A 20,629-nucleotide genomic window follows, 5' to 3' on the forward strand; every position below is an offset into this window, starting at 1 on the left:
AAATATCCAGTTCCATCAATTTTTCTTCTTACCTAGCAATATAGGTACAACGATCGCAAACTGCAGTCTACCTGGGTATAAAACAAAATGGCCATCTTTTGGCACCAGTCTGTATATATTAATACATAAAAATGCCTTGTCTTCAGTTGTGTTTTTTTTCTACCAGCTTTGGCCAACTGTACTCTGGCATCGTTGAAGCCACATTTATCACTGGACAACTAGCAAACAAGAGTTATGCCAAGAGTTTTGAGAGATTAAAATTTTTAAAAACCTGTATTAGTGGAAAATAAAGGAAATGGCCAAGAATTCTGAGAGACTTAAAAAAAAGAAAACTATGGAAAATAAATTTGAGATTTTGCCACATGCTATTAAAACCAAAATCTTTTGCAAAATTTCTCAAATTGAAACTGTTCCAACAAGTGCTTAATGGACAGCATAAGTGGAATTGTTTCTGGGCGCCAAGAATACAAAGACGTCTAAAGGCTTTCAGCCAAACTGAGTGAAATAGCGCAATCTGGCCACGTATATCACGGAGGCGCCCCCTCAAAGGCAAGAGCGTGTAAGAGCTTCCCCGCGCTCTCCGGAAGTTCCCTAGAACTGTTGGTTTGTCTGAAGAAATCGTTTTACCATTCCAGAGAACGAAGGGCAAGCAACCACAACCCTAAACCAATGTATTTAAGGCTGTGAGTAAGAAAACGTTTCTGTGAGCAGAAAACGTTACTAGCTCAAGATTTCTGCAAGAGCAAGTGAAACGCGCCCTCACGCGACTCCAGCATCTTCCGCTTTGCCGTCCAGAAGCTCCTCCCCAGAAGCGGCCGGAGAAGAGCCCGTTGCTTCAGCCCGGAAGGCCTGCGAGCGCCTCGTGCGCCTGCGCGGAGCCCTGCGTCACATCCGGGCCAGGAAGCGCAATTCCGGAAGGGGCTGAGCCGTCGTGGCGGCGGTTTCTGTCCTGTCTGTTGAGTAGTGCTTCTTCCCTGCTGGGGCGCCTGTATAGACGGCGGAGCCATGGTCGAGGTAAAGTGACACTTGGGTGCTCAGGGGCCGTCTGCTTCTGGATTGTTTTTCTTTGGCGGCGGGCGTGGGCGAGCGAGGGTTTGGGAGTGTGGGAACTGGAGAGAGAAGTGGCTGCGAAGGGAGGCTGTTTGGCCGAGACCGGGTGGTCTCGTAAGGTTTTCTGGAGGAAGAGAAGCCAGAGTTGTGAAGTGAAGCGAAAGTCGCTCAGTCGTGTCCGACTCTTCGCGACCCCATGGACTATACAGTCCATGGAATTCTCCAGGCCAGAATGCTGAAGTGGGTAGCCTTTCCCTTCTCCAAGAGGATCTTCCCAACCCAGGGATCGAACCCAGGTCTCCCGCATTGCGGGTGGATTCTCTACCAGCTGAGCCAAAGGGAAGCCCAGGGAATACTGGCGTGGGTAGGAGTGGGTAGCCTTTCCCTTCTCCAGCAGATCTTCCCGACTCAGGAATCGAGCCAGGGTCTCCTGCATTGCAGGCGGGTTTTGTTGTTTTGTTTTTTTAACCAACTGAGCTGTGAGGGAAGGCCTTCCAGGCGGGAAGCCTGAGGCAATTACTCCAGTTTTCACGCGGTCCTTGGGTACGGAGTTCGTCACGGAGGCGGGGCATTTATTGAACATCGATGTTTGACCACAGGTACTCGCCGTCTGCTCGGTAGTCAGTGACTCTATGTCCTCACTGGTGGTCTCCTCTCATCTCACTTTGTCTCCTATTTAAGCTCTTTTCCGGGAAAACCTGCCATTCTTGAATTTTTGCATTTCCCCCTGACTATCATTCTGTTAGCAAGCTCTGTTCATCTCATCTCAGAATTCTGGGCTCTTTGTCTAGGCCCACTGTCCTCACCTGAATTCAGACCGCATCATCTTCCACCAGCTGATGCATTTGCTTTTAGGTGGTCGGTCTTTTTGCTTCCGCGTTTGTCATCCCTCTCCCTTCCGCACCAAATTGATCTGTTTAAAACCTAAGTTGATCCAGCTTTTCTTGCATGAGACTTTAGTGGCCCTATGTGAAACTAGAGCAAAAATGCACACTGTTGCAATGGTATAAAAAACAACTTATTGGGACCTGGTCTGTCCTTACAACCTCATCTTCCATCATGAGCCCTCCTTTTCACCTAACCTATACTATGTTCTACGGCTTCTGTACTGTACATTATGTACTACAGCTCCTGGCAGTATTTCAGTTACAGAACGCTTTTGTATATGGCTTTTTCTCCTTGTCTGGATTTTTTTTTTTTTTTTTTGATTGATTGATTTTTTTCAGTTTCGCTGGGTCTTCGTTCCTGCTCTTGGGCTTTCTGCAGTTGCAAGGAAGGAGGGGCTACTCTTCATTGCGGTGCGGGACATTCTCATCGCGGTAGCTTCTCTTTGCCGAGCACAGACTCGAGGCGCACGGCCTCCTGTAGTTGTGGCGCAGGGACTTTAGTTGTTCTGTGGCCTGTGGATTCTTCCCCGACCAGGGATGGAACCTGTGTCCCCCCATTGGCAGACAGATTCTGATCTGCTGTACCACCGGAGAAGTCCTGCCTGGATTGTTCTTACCTCTATTTTGTGCAAGACTGATTACTTCTCTGCTTAGCTGCCACCTCAGAGAGATATACGTAACCAGCCTAAGGTCTTGCTCTGTTCTGTCTCAGTCCCCTGCTTGTTTCCTTCATAGCAATTATTAAAATTGCTTACCCTATTTTTATATGTTTCCTTGTGAGCACAGGGATGGTGGCTGCCTTTTCATTATTTCTTTGTTAGTTTCTAGCACAGTACCTGGCACTCATTTAATAGGAACTCATTGTTTATTGAACATATGACTGATTTCAGGCATCATTCAGTTGGTATAGCTGGGGCTGTGGCCCAGGAGGAGCTTCCTCCTCTTCTCTGAACTTGTCTCCTATAGCTTGTTATAAATAGCTGTGGTGAGTGGTACAAAGTTTTACACATTTAAAAGTGTAAAGTTTATAATTAATTTGCTTCAGTTTAGATTATGATGTATGTAATTTGTAGCTAGGTATGTAATTACACTCTTTCTTTTTAGGAGGTGCAGAAGCATTCTGTACACACGCTTGTGTTCAGGTCGTTGAAGAGAACCCATGACATGTTTGTGGCTGATAATGGAAAACCTGTGCCTTTGGATGAAGAGAGGTAGGGATAGTTCCTTTTCAATTGCTAGAATGTTTCCAACTTTTAATAATGGGGGAAGAGAGCAGGGAGAGGGGAACCTTTAAAAATTAGTGAGTCATACTAACTCTTAGGAGATCTATTAGTAATGTTTTGGCATAGTTTCAGCTGATTTAACTTTTCTTTTTGGCTTTTTACAGAAAAATTCCTGTTAATTAATTGCATTTTACAAATACCCAGTAATTAGGAGAGTCCCTTTTAGGTGTTATATTTTATAATCAATCACTTTGTATGTGCTTTCAGCTTCCTGCTGCTCTCAGAGCCTTGCTGAGCTGAAATTGTACCTGGCCAGTACCTCTACTCCCATCTTTTCTCGTTAGTATGATGAAGATTCTTGAGTGGTGGCATATTTTTGGTTCTACATCTCCAGCTCCAGTCTGAGATTGCATTATGTGCAGTGTTCCTTCTTTGTCCTTTACCCTTCTTTTAAAATCTACCTAATTCCTCAAACAAGCATTTATATTTAATTAACAAAGTGGGCTGTCCTTAAAAGTAGCATAGTACTTGCATTTCTTTCTAAAATACTGAACTAAGTACTTGGATTAGTTTTAATTAGTCTTTCTAGATATATCTAAGAAAGGTTGCTATAGAAACTCTTACTGTATTTTTACATTTAGACATATGAAGGGAAGTATATTGACTCTGAGGTTTTTTAAAGGATATATTAGTTTCTGTATATTTTAAAATCAGTTAGACCTTCAATAAATCAACATGAAGGTTTTTTATAATTGGTTAACAAACCGAAATATACTCAGCTTAATGGATGCTGTGTGGTAGATTGTGAACAGTGTGGAAATGCACTTGGAAATTTTTTTAAATGTTGTTTAACTTTAAAATCTTACCAGAAACTTTTTCTACATTAAGATTAGGCAAGCTTAAGCTGTTTAAAAATTTGTGTCCTAGCTATCTACATAATATATAATGTAAATGTATTTACATTCGTAAATATATTTAAAGTATTCAAAGATACATTTTTGTGCTTATAATTTTTAAATAGTCACAAACGGAAAATGGCAATCAAGCTACGTAATGAATATGGTCCTGTGTTGCATATGCCTACTTCCAAAGAAAATCTTAAAGAGAAAGTCCCTCAGAGTGCATCAGATTCATATGGACACAAACAGTACCCTGCCAATCAAGGTGAGTGTGACTTTGTCAGAAATGTTAGGATTTAAATGTGAATTTTAAAAATAAAAAAATGAAAATATCTTATTAGTGCTCCTCCTGGAAGGACTTATTAGAATCACAATCCTATTTAACAGCTGTACCAAGATTATAGTAAAAGTCCTGATTTCCTCATTCACCAATGGCACCCCACTCCAGTACTCTTGCCTGGAAAATCCCATGGATGGAGGAGCCTGGTGGGCTGCAGTCCATGGGGTCGCTAAGAGTCGGACACGACTAAGCAACTTCACTTTCAGTTTTCACTTTCATGCATTGGAGAAGGAAATGAAAACCGGCTCCGGTGTTCTTGCCTGGAGAAATCCAGGGAGAGGGGAGCCTGGTGGGCTGCCGTCTGTGGGGTCGCACAGAGTTGGACATGACTGAAGCGACTTAGCAGCAGCATAATGAGTGAGATTATTGGTTGGTGGATTTTTTTCCTTATATGAAATTGAAAAACAGTGTTATGATGATGACGGAGATTCTTAGAATATGGAGATAGTCATAGTGGAGACTAAAGGGAAAATTCCTAACCTGTGGAGAGGGCATCTATCTGTTTTGGCTATAATTCAGAGAGGTGATATTAAGTACTAAAATCATAGTAAATAAAGATAATCCTAAGTTCCACAAGAAAACCATTTTCTTAGAAGATAAGCCTGAGTGGATTCTTACTTGCCAGGATGACCTTTCTATACACCATTGCTGTGTAACAAACTTACAAGCTTTCTTGACCTCACATCAGCAAATGGCCAAGGAAATAGCTGTGTATATGTCTCCAGAATACAAAACAAAAATGATCAACTTACCTTATTTCTGAGACTTGATTAGTTGGGAAAACTTAAGAAATCCAGTTGATAATTTAATATTATTTAATTCATTAAAAGAAATAGGGCATGTATATAAGGTAATTTGCCATTGATGAATTTTTTTGTTCACTCTTTCAGTAGGACAAGAAGTTGAATATTTGGTGACAGGTACACATCCATATCCACCAGGACCTGGTAAGTGAACTATTGTATTTGAAAATGTCTTATTGTAACTTACATTTCCACGAATGAGCCAATAATATGATCCCCATTGCCTGTAGAATATGAGATAAGCTCCATCACCAGGTATTCAGGCAGAGCATTTTAGATAAGAATTAACATAAGTTTCATATGCAGTCATTCTGCAAACTAAATTAAGCACCTATTTTTCATCAGGCACTGTGCTAAGAATTCAAAAGACTTTTCCGGACTAAGACAAGCTTATTACCTGGAGGTTTAGTTAGACACATTAATATCACAAAGCTTATAAAAGTGTTGAAAATGTTCGTGTAGAAGCAGGTTTGATAGAAACATATCCCGGCTATGTTGTGTGTGTAGAGGAATTAGCACACAAGTAGAGGGGCCGGAATCAGAGTGGAGGACACAAAGCTTAGTATATGCCTAGATTCTAGTCATTCTAGAGGACAGAATTCACGACATTGAAAGCACAGGTAAATTGCTGCTTTTTGTTGTAGGAATTTACATTTACCCTTGGAAACACTCTGTTAGTATTTGGGGAACTGCTTAATTTTTATATTTGAAAGTAGTATCCTAAGAGAATAGAGATTTAACTATTATGCATTGAATTTAACTACTATGTTGGGCTATGTTCATATCAAGCTATTTTGATTAAATATGTGAGATAAATTTGAGATATACATTGGGCAATATTTACTACAGAAGAGTTAAAAACAAAAGACCTGCAAAATATAATAAAAATTTTTGTAATATCACCACCTGGAGATAATTACCATTTCCTTTTTGCCATGTCTTACTCTAGTTTTTTATTGTAAATGCATATAAATGAAAGCAAAGATAGATACAAAAAATAGTTTATTTTTTTCTAATTTTAACAGGGGTTGCTTTGACAGCAGACACTAAGATCCAAAGAATGCCAAGTGAATCAGCTGCACAGTCCTTAGCTGTGGCATTACCTGCTTCTCAAGCCAGGTAGGAAATATTATGCTTCTAATAGTTTACTGCTTGCATTTTTTTCTCATATTTAAATTTGTTTCTTTGTAATTATGTATTATGTGACATTTTCCTTTACCAGTGCTTACAAAAACTTAAAAAAGAGTCAGTCCTACAGATGAAGTGACTGGAGGCATTGCTTACTTACAGTGTGGTGGTTCTTTTTCCTCAGAGCTGATGCAAATCGTCCTGTGCCTACTGGAGGTGAATACCGACACCCCGGAGCTCCTGACCGCGCGCAGCCTGCGGGGGCGGTGAGTCTGTGTCGACCATGCTGCGGGTTTCTGACTGTGGAGCATACTGCCTGTGTCCCTTTACTCTTAAGAGTCTCACCTGAAGTGTTAAATGAATGAACGTTTTCCTTGGAATTTTTCAAGTAAATGGCAGCCTGAAAGTGAAAGTGTTAGTCTCTCAGTCCTGTCCAACTCTTTGTGACCCCAGGGACTATAGCCCTCCAGGCACCTCTGCCCATGGAATTTTCCAGCAATAATACCGGAATGGGTTGCCATTCTCTTCTCCAGGGGATCTTCCCAACCCAGGGATTGAACCCAGGTCTCCTGCAATAGCAAGCAGATTCTTCCTGAGCTTGTTGTTAATATTTCATAGCCTTAAAATTTAAGTTGCTAGTGAACTGACAAAAGAAATTCTGTTAATCCTGTGTCTTGTATGTTGAGAATGACCGTTATTTTGATGAGGATACTGTGATGCTGCTGTTTGTTAACCAGTATTAAAAATACAAGCACTGTTGTTCTGAAGCTTGTATTAGTATTGTATTAGTATGTGTTAGACGTGAAGTGTCTTTTATTAAGCTCTCAGTTGGTTTATCCTGTTCGAGTTGAGTGCTACTAGCATCATAGTATTCATAGGCTATACAACTAGTATTTTATAAATGAGCATTTAGAAATATATAGTTTATCTGTTTGTAAGTAAATGGCAGCTGTTGTTATCGATGAAAGTAGTTGTAGAAAGAATAACTGAAAATACAGTTTGCTTTATTATGCTGTCACTTGACATAAGTACAGGCCTTACTTCCTCAGTGTGTTGTGTGGTTGCTTTATGAAGTGAGTGAATTTGTAGTCCTCCCACCACATTTTTCTTTAGCCTCCATTCACAGGACCTGCCCAGACTTTCTGCCTGCTTAGGATATAACATAAGCTTCTTGAGGGCAGGTGGTTTATGAACGTCAGTGGTTTTTGGATGGAATGCTAGCAGTAGATGTTTATATCAGCTAGTATACCCTTATATAGTCTTGAAATACTTTTGTAGGAGATAAATAGAAGGAACTTTCAATCTCCTTTGTAATGTTAGATCAATAATGTTAAAATGTGACAAAGGCGGTAGCATTAATCCACTTACAGTTACTTAAAGAAAAATCGGAGTTTACATTGAGCACTTACCACTCTGTCATAGTCCTCAGAATCATTCTATGGGGCAATTGCTGTTATTTGCATTTTACTAATGAGGCACAGAAATTACTTAATTTTTTACCTCAGGTCTTCAGCTGGTAATGGACAGAATTGGGTTTTGAACCCATGCACATTGATTTGTGCTTTCAGTGCTAAGGTTCTGCCTCGTGAGATTTTTTGTGTTTTAAAGTCAAAATTAACAAACAGAACATATAGTTCTGATTGTAAATCTTAGACTCATTTTCTGGGTATGCTAATATTTTTCATCTTTCTTTCATTAAAAGAAAAAAACCTTTCATAAATCCCCTCTTTGACTTTCCATTTTAGAATTGATAACATGAAATTGTAGATATGATGTCTTTAATAATAATGTGATCTTTTCCTTATCTAGGTTGTTATGGAGGGTGGCAATGCCAAGAACTCTGCACTGATGGCTAAAAAAGCCCCTACAATGCCAAAACCCCAGTGGCACCCACCGTGGAAACTCTACAGAGTGAGTGAATCTGTCTGTTATTGCACTATAGGAAACATGATCACTGCTTTCCAGTTAAACAAGAGTCAAGGACTAGAATAAAGAGGAGACAGTGAATATATGACAGCTGGTAGTTCAGGGTTGGGAGGAAGGGGGTTAGGCACTATCTTAAAAGATATCTTGGAAAGTAGACTCCATTAAGTACAAGTTATATACTTATATTTTGTATAAAATGTAGTATAAAATATTGATAGAAAGCTCCTGAATGGAGAGCACACAAAGTAAATTTAGGAATGTGTTTGAGGTGTTCTTTATGAAGGTCAAGGAGAAAATCAATGCATCAGGACATTTCAAATGTACCAAATATTAATTAAAATGTAAATAGTAGGAAACATACAGGTGTACATGTTACCGTAGTATAAATAGACTTTGTTTTGGTGTGTAGATCTAATAAATCTTAAAGGTTATAAACTTGGTTAGCCACTACCACAATCTGGATAATTAGAAGTTCTATCAATTCACACATACCCCTGGGCTGTTTTTTATAATCACACCCTTCCCTACCCTGCCAACCATTCATCTGTTTTCTATCATTATAGTTGTGCTTTTCAGTTGTATCGTAAATTTAGTATATATCTTTCGGGGCTGAGTTTCTTCACTCAGCTTACTGCTTTTAGATTCATCTAAGTTGTGGCATGTACTAATACATTCCTTTTTATTGTCAAGCAGTAGTCCATTGTATAGATATACCACAGTTTGTATATTCATCCATTCACAAGTTGAAGATAATTTAACACTTATTTTAAAATCTAATTAGCAGTTAATCTTATAAACTTATCATTTGAGGATAGGGGTAGTGCAAGTCAGATTGGATGAAATTTAACATAAGTATGATGACTTGAAATTGAATCAGCTTTAGCTTATGTGTAGTGAGCTTGCTCATTCCGTCTTTTTTCTTAATACAGGTGATCAGTGGGCATCTTGGCTGGGTTCGATGTATTGCTGTGGAACCTGGTAATCAGTGGTTTGTTACTGGATCTGCTGACAGAACTATAAAGGTAATAAGAAAAGAAGAAAAAAGTAAATATGATTTTTTGTTTGCCATGTAATTTTGGTGTGTTTTAAGTCCTTTCCTCTGGGTAACTGCTGTTGTAGTTCTCTATTTGTAGACCTGAGTGTGCAGTAAAATTTATTGCCTGTTAAAATAATTTGTACCAGTTAAATGTCCCAAATAAGTATCTGTTTGAGAAAGTGGTATTTAAACAACAGCTTTTTCCCAGATAGTGCATGCTGACTATCTCCAAGTAATTCCTTAATATTTTCTCGCCTTCTGATTACAGAATTAAAGCAGGCTTATCTATTAAAAAATGTGGAAAATGTAAAGGAGAATAAAAGAATGTAGACCCATACATAATCCTATTACTGTCAGATATTTGAATAAATTTATTTTTAACTTCTCTGTGTATGTGTATCTGCATTTTCTTCTGAGCATTTTTCCTGTGGTTATAAATGTGTATCTCTTAAAAATTCATGTTCAATATGTAATTCTGTCCCAGGTTTATTTTTCACTTAAGTGAAAGTGAAAGTCACTCAGTTGTGTCTGACTCTTTGAGACCCCATGGACTATACAGTCCATGGAATTCTCCTGGCCTGAATACTGGAGTGGGTAGCCGTTCCCTTCTTAAGGGGACCTTCCCAACCCAGGGATCAAACCCGTGTTTCTTACGTTTCCAGCATTTGCAGGCGAGTTCTTTACCACTAATGCTACCTGGGATGCCCCATATACGTGTGTGTATACATATATATATGTGTATGGTTTATTACAGGATATTGAATATAGTTCCCTGAGCCATATATTAGGACCTTGTTGTCTGTCAGTTCTACATATACTAGGTTGTATCTCTGAATCCCAAACTGCCTATCCACCCCTCCACTGAACATCTTTTCAAGTGCTTCTATAGTATTTTTATCTTTGGATACGCTGTAGTCTGTTTTCCTACTGTTGAACATTAAAGTCTTTTAGCTTCCTCATTTCTCACTATTATAAGCAATGCTTACGTGTAATTACTATGGGCCTAAAGCTTTTTCAAATAGCTTTACAAATAGCTGTGAAAAGAAGAGAAGCAAAAGGCAAAGGAGAAAAGAAAAGATATAAGCATCTGAATGCAGAGTTCCAAAGATAGCAAGAAGAGATAAGAAAGCCTTCCTCAGCGATCAGTGTGAAGAAATAGAGAAAAACAACAGAGTGGGAAAGACTAGAGATCTCTTCAAGAAAATTAGAGATACCAAGGGAACATTTCATGCAAAGATGGGCTCGATAAAGGACAGAAATGGTATTGCCTTAACAGAAGCAGAAGATATTAAGAAGAGGTGGCAAGAATACACAGAAGAACTGTACAAAAAAGATCTTCACGACCCAGATAATCACGATGGTGTGATCACTCTTCTAGAGCCAGACATCCTGGAATGGGAAGTCAAGTGGGCCTTAGAAAGCATCACGATGAACAAAGCTAGTGGAGATGATGGAATTCCAGTGGAGCTCTTTCAAATCCTGAAAGATGATGCTGTGAAAGTGCTACACTCAATATGCCAGCAAGTTTGGACAACTCAGCAGTGGCCACAGGACTGGAAAAGGTCAGTTTCCATTCCATTTCCAAAGAAAGGCAATGCCAAAGAATGCTCAAACTACTGCACAATTGCACTCATCTCACATGCTAGTAAAGTAGTGCTGAAAATTCTCCAAGCCAGGCTTCAGCAGTATGTGATCCATGAACTTCCAGATGTTCAAGCTGGTTTTAGAAAAGGCAGAGGAACCAGAGATCAAATTGCCACCATCCGCTGGATCATGGAAAAAGCAAGAGAGCTCCAGAAAAAGATCTATTTCTGCTTTATTGACTATGCCAAAGCCTTTGAGTGTGTGGATCACAATAAACTGTGGAAAATTCTGAAAGAGATGGGAATACCAGATCACCTGACCTGCCTCTTGAGAAACCTGTATGCAGGTCAGGAAGCAACAGTTAGAACTAGACATGGAACGACAGACTGGTTCCAAATAGGAAAAGGAGTACGTCAAGGCTGTATATCGTCACCCTGCTTATTTAACTTCTATGTAGAGTACATCATGAGAAACGCTGGGCTGGAAGAAGCACAGGCTGGAATCAAGATTGCCAGGAGAAATATCAATAACCTCAGATAAAAGATGATACCACCCTTATGGCAGAAAGTGAAGAGGAACTAAAGAGCCTCTTGATGAGAGTGAAAGAGAAGAGTGAAAAAGTTGGCTTAAAACTCAACATTCAGAACGAAGATCATGGCATCTGGTCCCATCACCTCACAGGAAATAGATGGGGAAACAGTGGAAACTGTCAGACTTTATTTTTCTGGGCTCCAAAATCACTGCAGATGGTGACTGCAGCCACGCAATTAAAAGACGCTTACTCCTTGGAAGGAAAGTTATGATCAACCTAGATAGCATATTCAAGAGCAGAGACATTACTTTGCCAACAAAGGTCCGTCTAGTCAAGGCTATGGTTTTTCCAGTGGTCATGTATAGATGCTAGAGTTGGATTGTGAAGAAAGCTGAGCACTGAAGAATTGATGCTTTTGAACTGTGGTATTGGAGAAGACTCTTGAGAGTCCCCTGGACTGCAAGGAGATCCAACCAGTCCATTCTAAAGGATATCCGCCCTGGGTGGTCTTTGGAAGGAATGATGCTAAAGCTGAAACTCCAATACTTTGGCCACCTCATTCGAAGAGTTGACTCATTGGAAAAGACTCTGATACTGGGAGGGATTGGGGGCAGGAGGAGAAGGGGACGACCGAGGATGAGATGGCTGGATGGCATCACTGACTCGATGGACGTGAGTCTGAGTGAACTCCTGGAGTTGGTAATGGACAGGGAGGCCTGGCGTGCTGTGATTCATGGGGTCGCAAAGAGTCGGACACAACTAGCGACTGAACTGAACTGAAAGCTTTTTCTGTATTTTAAATTTTCTGTATTGTTTTTCTGTATTTTCTGTATTGCTTTGTTATTGTTTGCCAGAAAAAGTATTAAAAGGTCAGACATTCTTGAAGTTGATACCCAAAAGTTAAATTATTTTCCAAAATGGGTGAATTGATGCTTACAGCATATGAGAGGATCCTTTTCAGGACATTACTTACGTTTCTTCAAAAATACCTACTAATATGATGGGCTCCCCTGGTGGCTCAGAGGTAAAGAATCCGCCTGCAGTGCAGGAGATGTGGGTTTGATCCCAGAGTTGGGAAGATCCCCTGGAGGGGGGCATAGCAACCCAGTCCAGTTTCTCGCCTGGAGAATCCCATGGACAGAGGAGCGTGGCAGGCTACAGACCATAGAGTCGTAAAGAGTTGAACATGACTGAAGCAACTTAGCACACTAATATAAGTAGAAATGAATATCTAATCTTTAAAAAAGAAAACTGTATATAAAATTTGTAGTGAGGTTGAACTTTTTAATACTTTATTTGCTACTCAGGATTTTTTTTAAGTTGATGCCATCCTTGACTAATTTAATATCTCAGTATTCATTCTTTGGCTCAATACCCTTTATATATTAAGGACTTTTTGTCATCTATGCAAATACTTTCCCAGTTTGAGCATGCCTTTTAATTTTCTTTCTCCTGTTTTTATTTTTGGTGATAGAGTTATTTTGCAAACTTTGATATTTTTATATGTTTTTGCCTTTCACTTTTGTAGACAGTTTTCACATTAAGATTCTAAAAATTTGCTTTGAAATAATCAGCAAGAATAAAATTAAGTATTTTTTGATTGCAGATCTGGGACTTGGCTAGTGGCAAGTTGAAACTGTCGTTAACTGGGCACATAAGCACAGTACGTGGTGTGATAGTGAGCACGAGGAGCCCGTACCTGTTCTCCTGTGGAGAAGACAAGCAAGTCAAATGCTGGGATCTCGAGTATAATAAGGTATGTGTGGAGTTGAGGACTGAAATCATCATGAGCCCCTATTTATCTTCCCAGTTACAGATATGTTAACTCTCCTCCCTTCTTTTTTAGGTTATAAGGCACTATCATGGACATCTGAGTGCCGTGTACGGCTTGGATTTGCACCCGACCATCGATGTGCTGGTGACCTGTAGCCGAGACTCAACCGCACGGGTAAGTGCACTGGAGCCCGTCTGTGCATACACTGCCTCCTGCAGGGTGCTGGCTCGATCCTGAGGTCTGTGTTTCTGGATAGAGAATTTCAAGATCCTTACTTTGACCTGTCAGTATCCCACCTAGTCTTCATCCCCAGCTCTGTGGCCTCGCCGTGTCCACTGTTGGGCGCCTGCCCCCGAAATGTGACAGGTTATTTCATTTACACACTTTCTTCATTCTATTCAGACAGGTCCACACAGTTTTCTAGTCAATTCCTATGCTTGAATTGATCTTGTTACTTGCCTGAAGATAGGAATACCTGTTTTCATTGAGGTATTGTGTGCTGTTTTTATAGATTTGGGATGTGAGAACTAAAGCCAGTGTACACACATTATCTGGACATACTAATGCGGTGGCTACAGTGAGGTGTCAGGCTGCGGAACCACAAATTATCACTGGTATGATCCATACTTTTCAAGTTTACGGTATATTCATATCAGGATGCATTATGATTATATACTTTTCATATTTACTGTGATTCTTGCTTTGTGTTATATATTTAGTGTTTCTGTGTGCACTTGAAATTTATTGTGGTAACATTTAATTCTGTTTTTATATCATAAGTTTTATATATCATAGAATCTTTGTATCATGTAATGTTTGACTAGAAAGTAGTGCTGTTAGATACAACTAAGTGCTGTTTTATAGTTTCAAAATTAGCAGTCTAAGAAATTAATGTTAGAAGACACACTACCCCTGACTTTTAGAACTGATCTGACTCTTGCTTTGCTTAAAATATGGTTAATAGCAATGAATCTTCAAGACTAGAAAATAATTCCTTCCCTTGTTTTATTTAAATAATCATTAGAGTTTTTGCCTTCCTCTCCACTAGGGAATGACATTATGTATTTGTTTTCACATTTGTTCTGGCTCTTTAGATTAAGCGTTTATTACATTTAATAATTAAAATCAACCAGATATTTTGAAAGAATAGAAAGCAGTTAGTCAAAGGTTGATAGGACTTTTGTTTTATATATATATGTGTCTGTAGAAGAATGCTTCAGGTTTTATTATATTTAACTTTTGCATTCTTTTTTTCTGGTCTGTATTTTGGGGATTCTCCTTACAGGAAGCCATGATACTACAATACGATTATGGGATTTGGTGGCTGGAAAAACAAGAGTCACATTAACAAATCACAAAAAATCAGTCAGAGCTGTGGTTTTACATCCAAGACAGTAAGTTTATTTTCCTAAGTAGTTTCTCTTCTTCCTTCAATTGTTAGTATAATTTAGAAATAGCAAAATTAGTACTACTTTGGTAGTCATTTAGTCATTTTTCAGACCTGTTCCATTGCATTTCCTTTATTTTCCTTGTGAAGTATTTTTCTTGTCCTCCATAAGATGAGGAAAACTTTCTACATAGTGAAAAATTATGTCAAATGAGATAATATAAATAAATCATGGTGACAGGCTGCATGTTGTAATGGAAGCTAATAGTTGCTAGATTTAAAGTTTTGGACAAAAATATTATTGGATACTGGACTAAACATAGAATAGTTAATTTCATAGTGAAGAAATTAATATACATAGGAAAAAAATAGTAGGTATCATGAACATCATTCATAGATAGATGGAGCATAACATCACAACCTGCTGTCTGTAAAACCGTGTCCCCTGGTACTCCCAAGGTCACTCGTCTCCTGCCTCTCCTCCCTCCTCACCCTCCCTGCGTTTATCTTGTTCCTCCTTCCGATCCCTGTCTCCCTCACTCCCTTTCTTCCTCTCCCTGAGTCCCTTTTCTCTTCCTCTTGCCTCGTTCTCTCCTCCTCTCACTTCTTCTCTCTCCCTTCTTCTGGCTTTCTCGTTTTCTCCAAAACACTTAAATCACCCCTTGCCCTTCATGTGATTTTAGGGGGTTATATGTTTATTGCTTTAGCTCAGTGTAGAGCACTGGGGAAATGAGAGGAGACTATAACTTCAATCTAGGACTTATCATACATTTAAAGTAATTTAGAAATCTGATATAACTTGGAACAGATCTTTTTGTCTTGATATTTTTATCTTGGTATGACGATAATATTTTGCCAGAACTACATAAACCCTGACGATACATGCAGAATATAGCCATAATAAGATTTTTTTAAAATCCACCATTGTATTTAACTTTGTTTGCTTTATTATTAATTCTTTTCTTATTTCAGTTACACATTTGCATCTGGTTCTCCAGATAACATAAAACAGTGGAAGTTCCCAGATGGAAGTTTCATTCAAAATCTTTCTGGTCACAATGCTATTATTAACACATTGACAGTAAATTCTGATGGAGTGCTTGTATCTGGAGGTAAAGTATTTTTATGATAAATATGTTTTAGTCTATCTTTTTTTTTTAAGTGAATAAAATTTCTAAGTCATTACACTGACGTATTAGAATAGAACTTGCCTGTTTAACATGTGTATTCATGCAAATTCATAATACATATAGCATATTTCATAGGTCAATTCTCTTTAAGTTCCCACATTGATAAATCTAAGTTAAGGATTTATGCCAGAAATCACCTAAAGTTTGGTTGTGTGTTTTGAAGTTAAATGTCATTTTGTGGTGCTTTTTGAGATCTATAATAAATTATGAATTAAGCACAAATGAAAGTAGACAAATTGATATTAAGAGGAGCTCAAGTGCCTGTGTGTCTTTATAACTCCATGGTGCTTGGCTGATGATAGGTTCTTAATAAGTGTTTGTCAGGCTGAACTGTTGAGGGGACACTTGGTGTAACCTGTCTTTCCCTTTAAGCTGACAATGGCACTATGCATCTCTGGGACTGGAGAACTGGCTACAATTTCCAGAGGGTTCATGCAGCAGTGCAGCCTGGGTCTTTGGACAGTGAGTCAGGAATATTTGCTTGTGCTTTTGATCAGTCTGAAAGTCGATTACTAACTGCTGAAGCTGATAAAACCATAAAAGTGTACAAAGAGGATGATACAGCGGTAAGTTCTGTATTTCATAGATATTTTAAAGTAGAAAAAATCAGCTTTGCCAATTTTCCAGGCATTTTCTCATTTTAAAGCTATTGAAATTATCAGGAGGGGAAATAATCTTCATAATACTAAAATATTTGTCATGTTGAATAGTGTCTGCTCATAGATTGTTGCATTGGTTTTATTGATGACAGCAAACCCGTAGATAGTTTTGATTTTATCTCAACTTTGCTTATTAGAGTTATTAAGAAAATCTTACCCTAAGAATAACAGCAAAACAATAGATTGCTATGCAGATTAATTCTAGAATCAGAATCTTAGGTATTACTAGAATATCTAAAAACCATTTGATTTAAAATGAAACACCATAAACTGAATTTGTAGCAAATGCATTCATCCTTTATTAGATATTAAATATTATTTATCTTAATATTTATTATATACTAAATAATCAAATAGTGCCAAAAGTTTGTCACCTATCTTAAAATTGTTAAAGAACTGCTAAATGTATAATGCCAAGTAATATAATTTAGAATAAGTGCCTTATTTTTGTTAGAAAGGAACTTATTAAATATGAAGGAGATCAGTAATACTTTGTTTTAACTTACTTACTTTTCTGTTTTTAGACAGAAGAAACTCATCCAGTCAGCTGGAAGCCAGAAATTATTAAGAGAAAGAGATTTTGATGTGTTCGTTGTCGTTGCAGTTTTTGTTTTTTTGTTTCGTTTTAGCTTGGCCTTGATGAGAATATCCAGTCATTTGTGCTCTGGCTAGGAATATAAAGCAAAAACTCATGCTTGAATCATTGCATTTTCATATTTTACAATGAACTGTCCTCCCCCATGTTTTTATTTCTAAAATTAACAGTTTGAGATCCTAGGAAGTAAGATGTACATATCAAGCATATGTGAGTTTTTTGACTGTAACTATCCTAAACAGAATGATTTGCCACTTCTATTAAAACACACCCCATTTTTTTTAACTTACAAAACTGCTCACTATAGTAGGACATGTTTTGAGGAGAGTAATCTTTCTCTTAAACCCTTAAATACTGGTATCTGTGATTGATGTTTTGGGATTAAAGGATTTTGAAGTCTTATGTATGTTTATCTCACCAACAGTTTTTGAGTGCATGTTCTGCAAAGTTCTGCACTAGGTACTGTTCAGAAAGTATACAGATAGGATGTGTCTGTCCTTTAAGACTTCCACTTTTAGCAGCTTACTACAGAAATACTGTCATAGAAGTGCCAGTGAAAAACCAGGATAACACAGAGGAAAAGCCCATTTATTTTCCTTGGGAAGGATTGTGGAAGACTTCATGGAGTCAGTGGTGTTTGAGGTGAGTCTTGAGAGGTCACAGAAAGAAAGGGTATTCTAAGGCAAAGTGTGAACTGAAAAACCAGACATATGAGAGGTGTATGTTCCAGGAACAGAGAGCTGTCTGCTGCACTTGAATGAGAACAGCTGGTGGCAGCAGGGAAAGCTTGTGTTCTGAGTTTCAGTTTTATTCCACAAGCAGTAGGTTACTAATATAGGTATCAAACCCTGGAGAAGTAACTGGAGATACCGATTGAAGCTATAGCAAGGGTTGCAGTCTTTTGCAGAGACTCCATGGAAAAGTTTAAGTTTTTGATGCCTGTGCCTCTATCCTTAGGATCCTCATTCCCTATCAGTCAAGATAATTTATCACACTTCACTTTCTATAGTTAGAAAACACACTTATAAGAACAATCAGTTTATAGTTTCAAATGAAGAAATTAAACCATAATTTTGAATAAGCATTTCCAAATATACGTGTCCCATCTTGCATGCTGTAGGTGGGAGTGTAGTTGTTAAGCCTTTAGGGAGGGTAGTTTTCCAGAGTATATTGAAAATGCTAAGAATCTTTGGCCAACTCTTCATTAGAAATGAAATTACTAGGAAACTGCCTAATATGAATAATCTGACAAGTATACACAGCAAGTTCATTTCACCTTTGTTCTTTAATTAAAACTAGCCCAGATGTCCTAACAATAAGGGCTTAATATATTATGGTATTTTCAGTTTCTCTCCATTAAGAGTGAGAAATATCTCTGGAATAATAAGATGTCCAAATTTTACTGTTATATGAAAAACGAAGTTGTACAAGCATTTTTTTTTGATAACTTGTTAATGTTCTAAAAAATAATAGGAAAGTAACACCACACTGTTATCAGTGGCTTTGTGAGAGTGGAATTATTGGAGAACTTTCATGATTGGCTTCATATATTTCTATAATGTTTTAATTTTCTATAAGCATGTATTTTGTAAACTTAAATAAAAAAAAACAACCCACGGCACTTGCATCCTTGAGCGATTTGAATTATGCCTTCCAGCAGAAGAAAGATCATAGAGGTGAATACTGTCCAAAGCCTGGTCCAAAAGACAAGGAGAAATTGTTAGAACGAGGTGAGGATGATAAGCCCTTGTTATCCTGCCTAGCAAAGCTTCTGCCTACTGTTCTTGTTAGACACAAGTATCAAATTCTGAAGAGCATGAGAAAAGTCCATTTCCCTGCTTCATGCTGTTCTGTATTATGGTGCTATTGAATCTTCTTGCAGAAAGTTTCCACCATGGATGGTCATGAACCTCATGAAATCTTACGCAGAATTTCTTGTATGTGCCTTTGTTCTTTGTATTTACTTGGCAAAACCTCAACCCAAGTTAAACCTGAACCTTACTGTGCCTATGCCTTGAGTACACTCAAGAAGCTGTAAAATGTTAGAGAGACAACTATGCTAGCTGAACTCTTTTGATTTATGAGCACACACCATATGTAAACCATCAGCAGTGACCACACTCATTTCTACAAATAAAATTACGCCGCCTTTTCCAAAGGATGAACTACCCACCTACTAACAACTTTGTCGAGTATATATACAATTACTACCTTATTTATACTCTTGCCTACTCAAGAACTTTCATAATTAACCCCTTTCTTTTTTGCAGCATAAATTCCCTTTGTGTCAAATGATGCTCATCAACAAGTATGTTTTGTAATTTATATAATATATATATTTTAAATGACTGTCTTAAAAATCATTAGACCAAATGTTCGCTTCTAGGTATGTACCATTTCTCTTTACCCATTTATAACCTAACCTCTTCTCTGATTCCTTACTTCCCTTTGTCTTAACAGACTCCAATCCAAAAGTAATGAAGAGAAATGTGTTCAACATAATTCTTAGAGAGAAGAAGCTTTTAAAAAATAGTAAAAAGAATTGATAAGAAATAAATTAATGAAATAAAGATATAGAGTTAGTAGTAATAAACCTAAATGTTAATTTTTTGGTACAAAATTAAAATAGATAAAACTATTTAGATAAGAAATCACAGATATCCTAATAAAAATGATAAAGGGAGGTTGGGGGAGAGAACTCTGTCCAAATCCATGCCATTTTATTTGAAAGAGTAGAATGGTAAATTTTAAAGTTTCTTAAAATTTGTATATAAATTCCTATGACTACAGACATGCAAAAAACCTACACAGATTACCACAGAAGAAATAGTCTCCTATCAAAACCACCTGCACACATCACCATACTTGGGCAGATTTAGAATGAAATTCTAATTATGCACTTTAAATTTTTCTAGGACTAGATAAAGGAGAGCTTTCATGATTTAAAGTGTGAGTATAACAAAAATATCCAAATTCAGTAAAGCACAAAGGAAATTTTAATTTTATTTTGCTTATGAATCGACATAAAAATCAGTAGTAAAGTTAAAGTTTAATAAAAGAATCAAGCTTTACATACCTAATTTAGTCTAATAGTGCAAGGAAAATTTCATTAAAATTTTCCTATTAGGAAATAATGTAGTTCACCACATTGTTTTATATAACGAAAAAATCACGAGCATCTTCATAGAAGGTAGAGTTCAGTGTTCAAAGTCCATTTTACATTAAATAAAAACGTTTTTAAATAGGAACACATGGATACTTTAAGAACATGGTTAAATCTAACTACCCTGCCTCAGTTGTTAACTGGGAAACACTAGAAGCATTCCTATTAACATCAGAAACAAGGATATCCATCACAACTACTTTTAACTTTGCTTAGAACTTTCCAGTACATTTATTATTAATAGGTTCAAGTAAAATTATAAGTATAATAATTGGAAAGTAGGAAATATACAACCTTATTAACAAATGACTGAATTATATATCTGGGAAAAGAACTGAAAACTGGTTAGATGTTAGACAACATTTTATTAAAAATAATTCAGATAAATAAGATCAACTGATACCTGCAGAAAAATCATTTGACAAAATTCAAGAATAATACCAGGTCTAAGAG

General features: G+C 37.6%; 1 protein-coding gene across 4 annotated transcripts; it reads left to right on the forward strand.

Moving 5' to 3' along the window:
* Window positions 1–919: 919 nt before the first annotated feature.
* PLRG1 (pleiotropic regulator 1) lies at window positions 920–17,400 on the forward strand. 4 transcript variants are annotated; one of them, XM_052654658.1, is made up of 15 exons: window positions 920–1,014; window positions 3,042–3,148; window positions 4,182–4,324; window positions 5,290–5,346; window positions 6,228–6,321; window positions 6,515–6,596; window positions 8,140–8,241; window positions 9,186–9,278; window positions 13,015–13,164; window positions 13,255–13,356; window positions 13,694–13,796; window positions 14,468–14,576; window positions 15,542–15,681; window positions 16,132–16,325; window positions 16,943–17,400. In XM_052654658.1, the coding sequence occupies exons 1-15, from the start codon at window positions 1,006–1,008 to the stop codon at window positions 17,000–17,002; spliced, it is 1,545 nt and encodes a 514-aa protein (XP_052510618.1). In that variant the 5' UTR covers window positions 920–1,005; the 3' UTR covers window positions 17,003–17,400. The 4 variants fall into 4 exon arrangements, with proteins under 4 accessions (XP_052510618.1, XP_052510620.1, XP_052510619.1 ...); XM_052654660.1 differs by having other exon boundaries at window positions 16,132–16,221; XM_052654659.1 differs by having other exon boundaries at window positions 5,293–5,346.
* Window positions 17,401–20,629: the final 3,229 nt, after the last annotated feature.

The sequence above is a fragment of the Budorcas taxicolor genome, chromosome 17, assembly GCF_023091745.1.
Source record: "Budorcas taxicolor isolate Tak-1 chromosome 17, Takin1.1, whole genome shotgun sequence".
Taxonomy (NCBI): Eukaryota; Metazoa; Chordata; class Mammalia; order Artiodactyla; family Bovidae; genus Budorcas; species Budorcas taxicolor.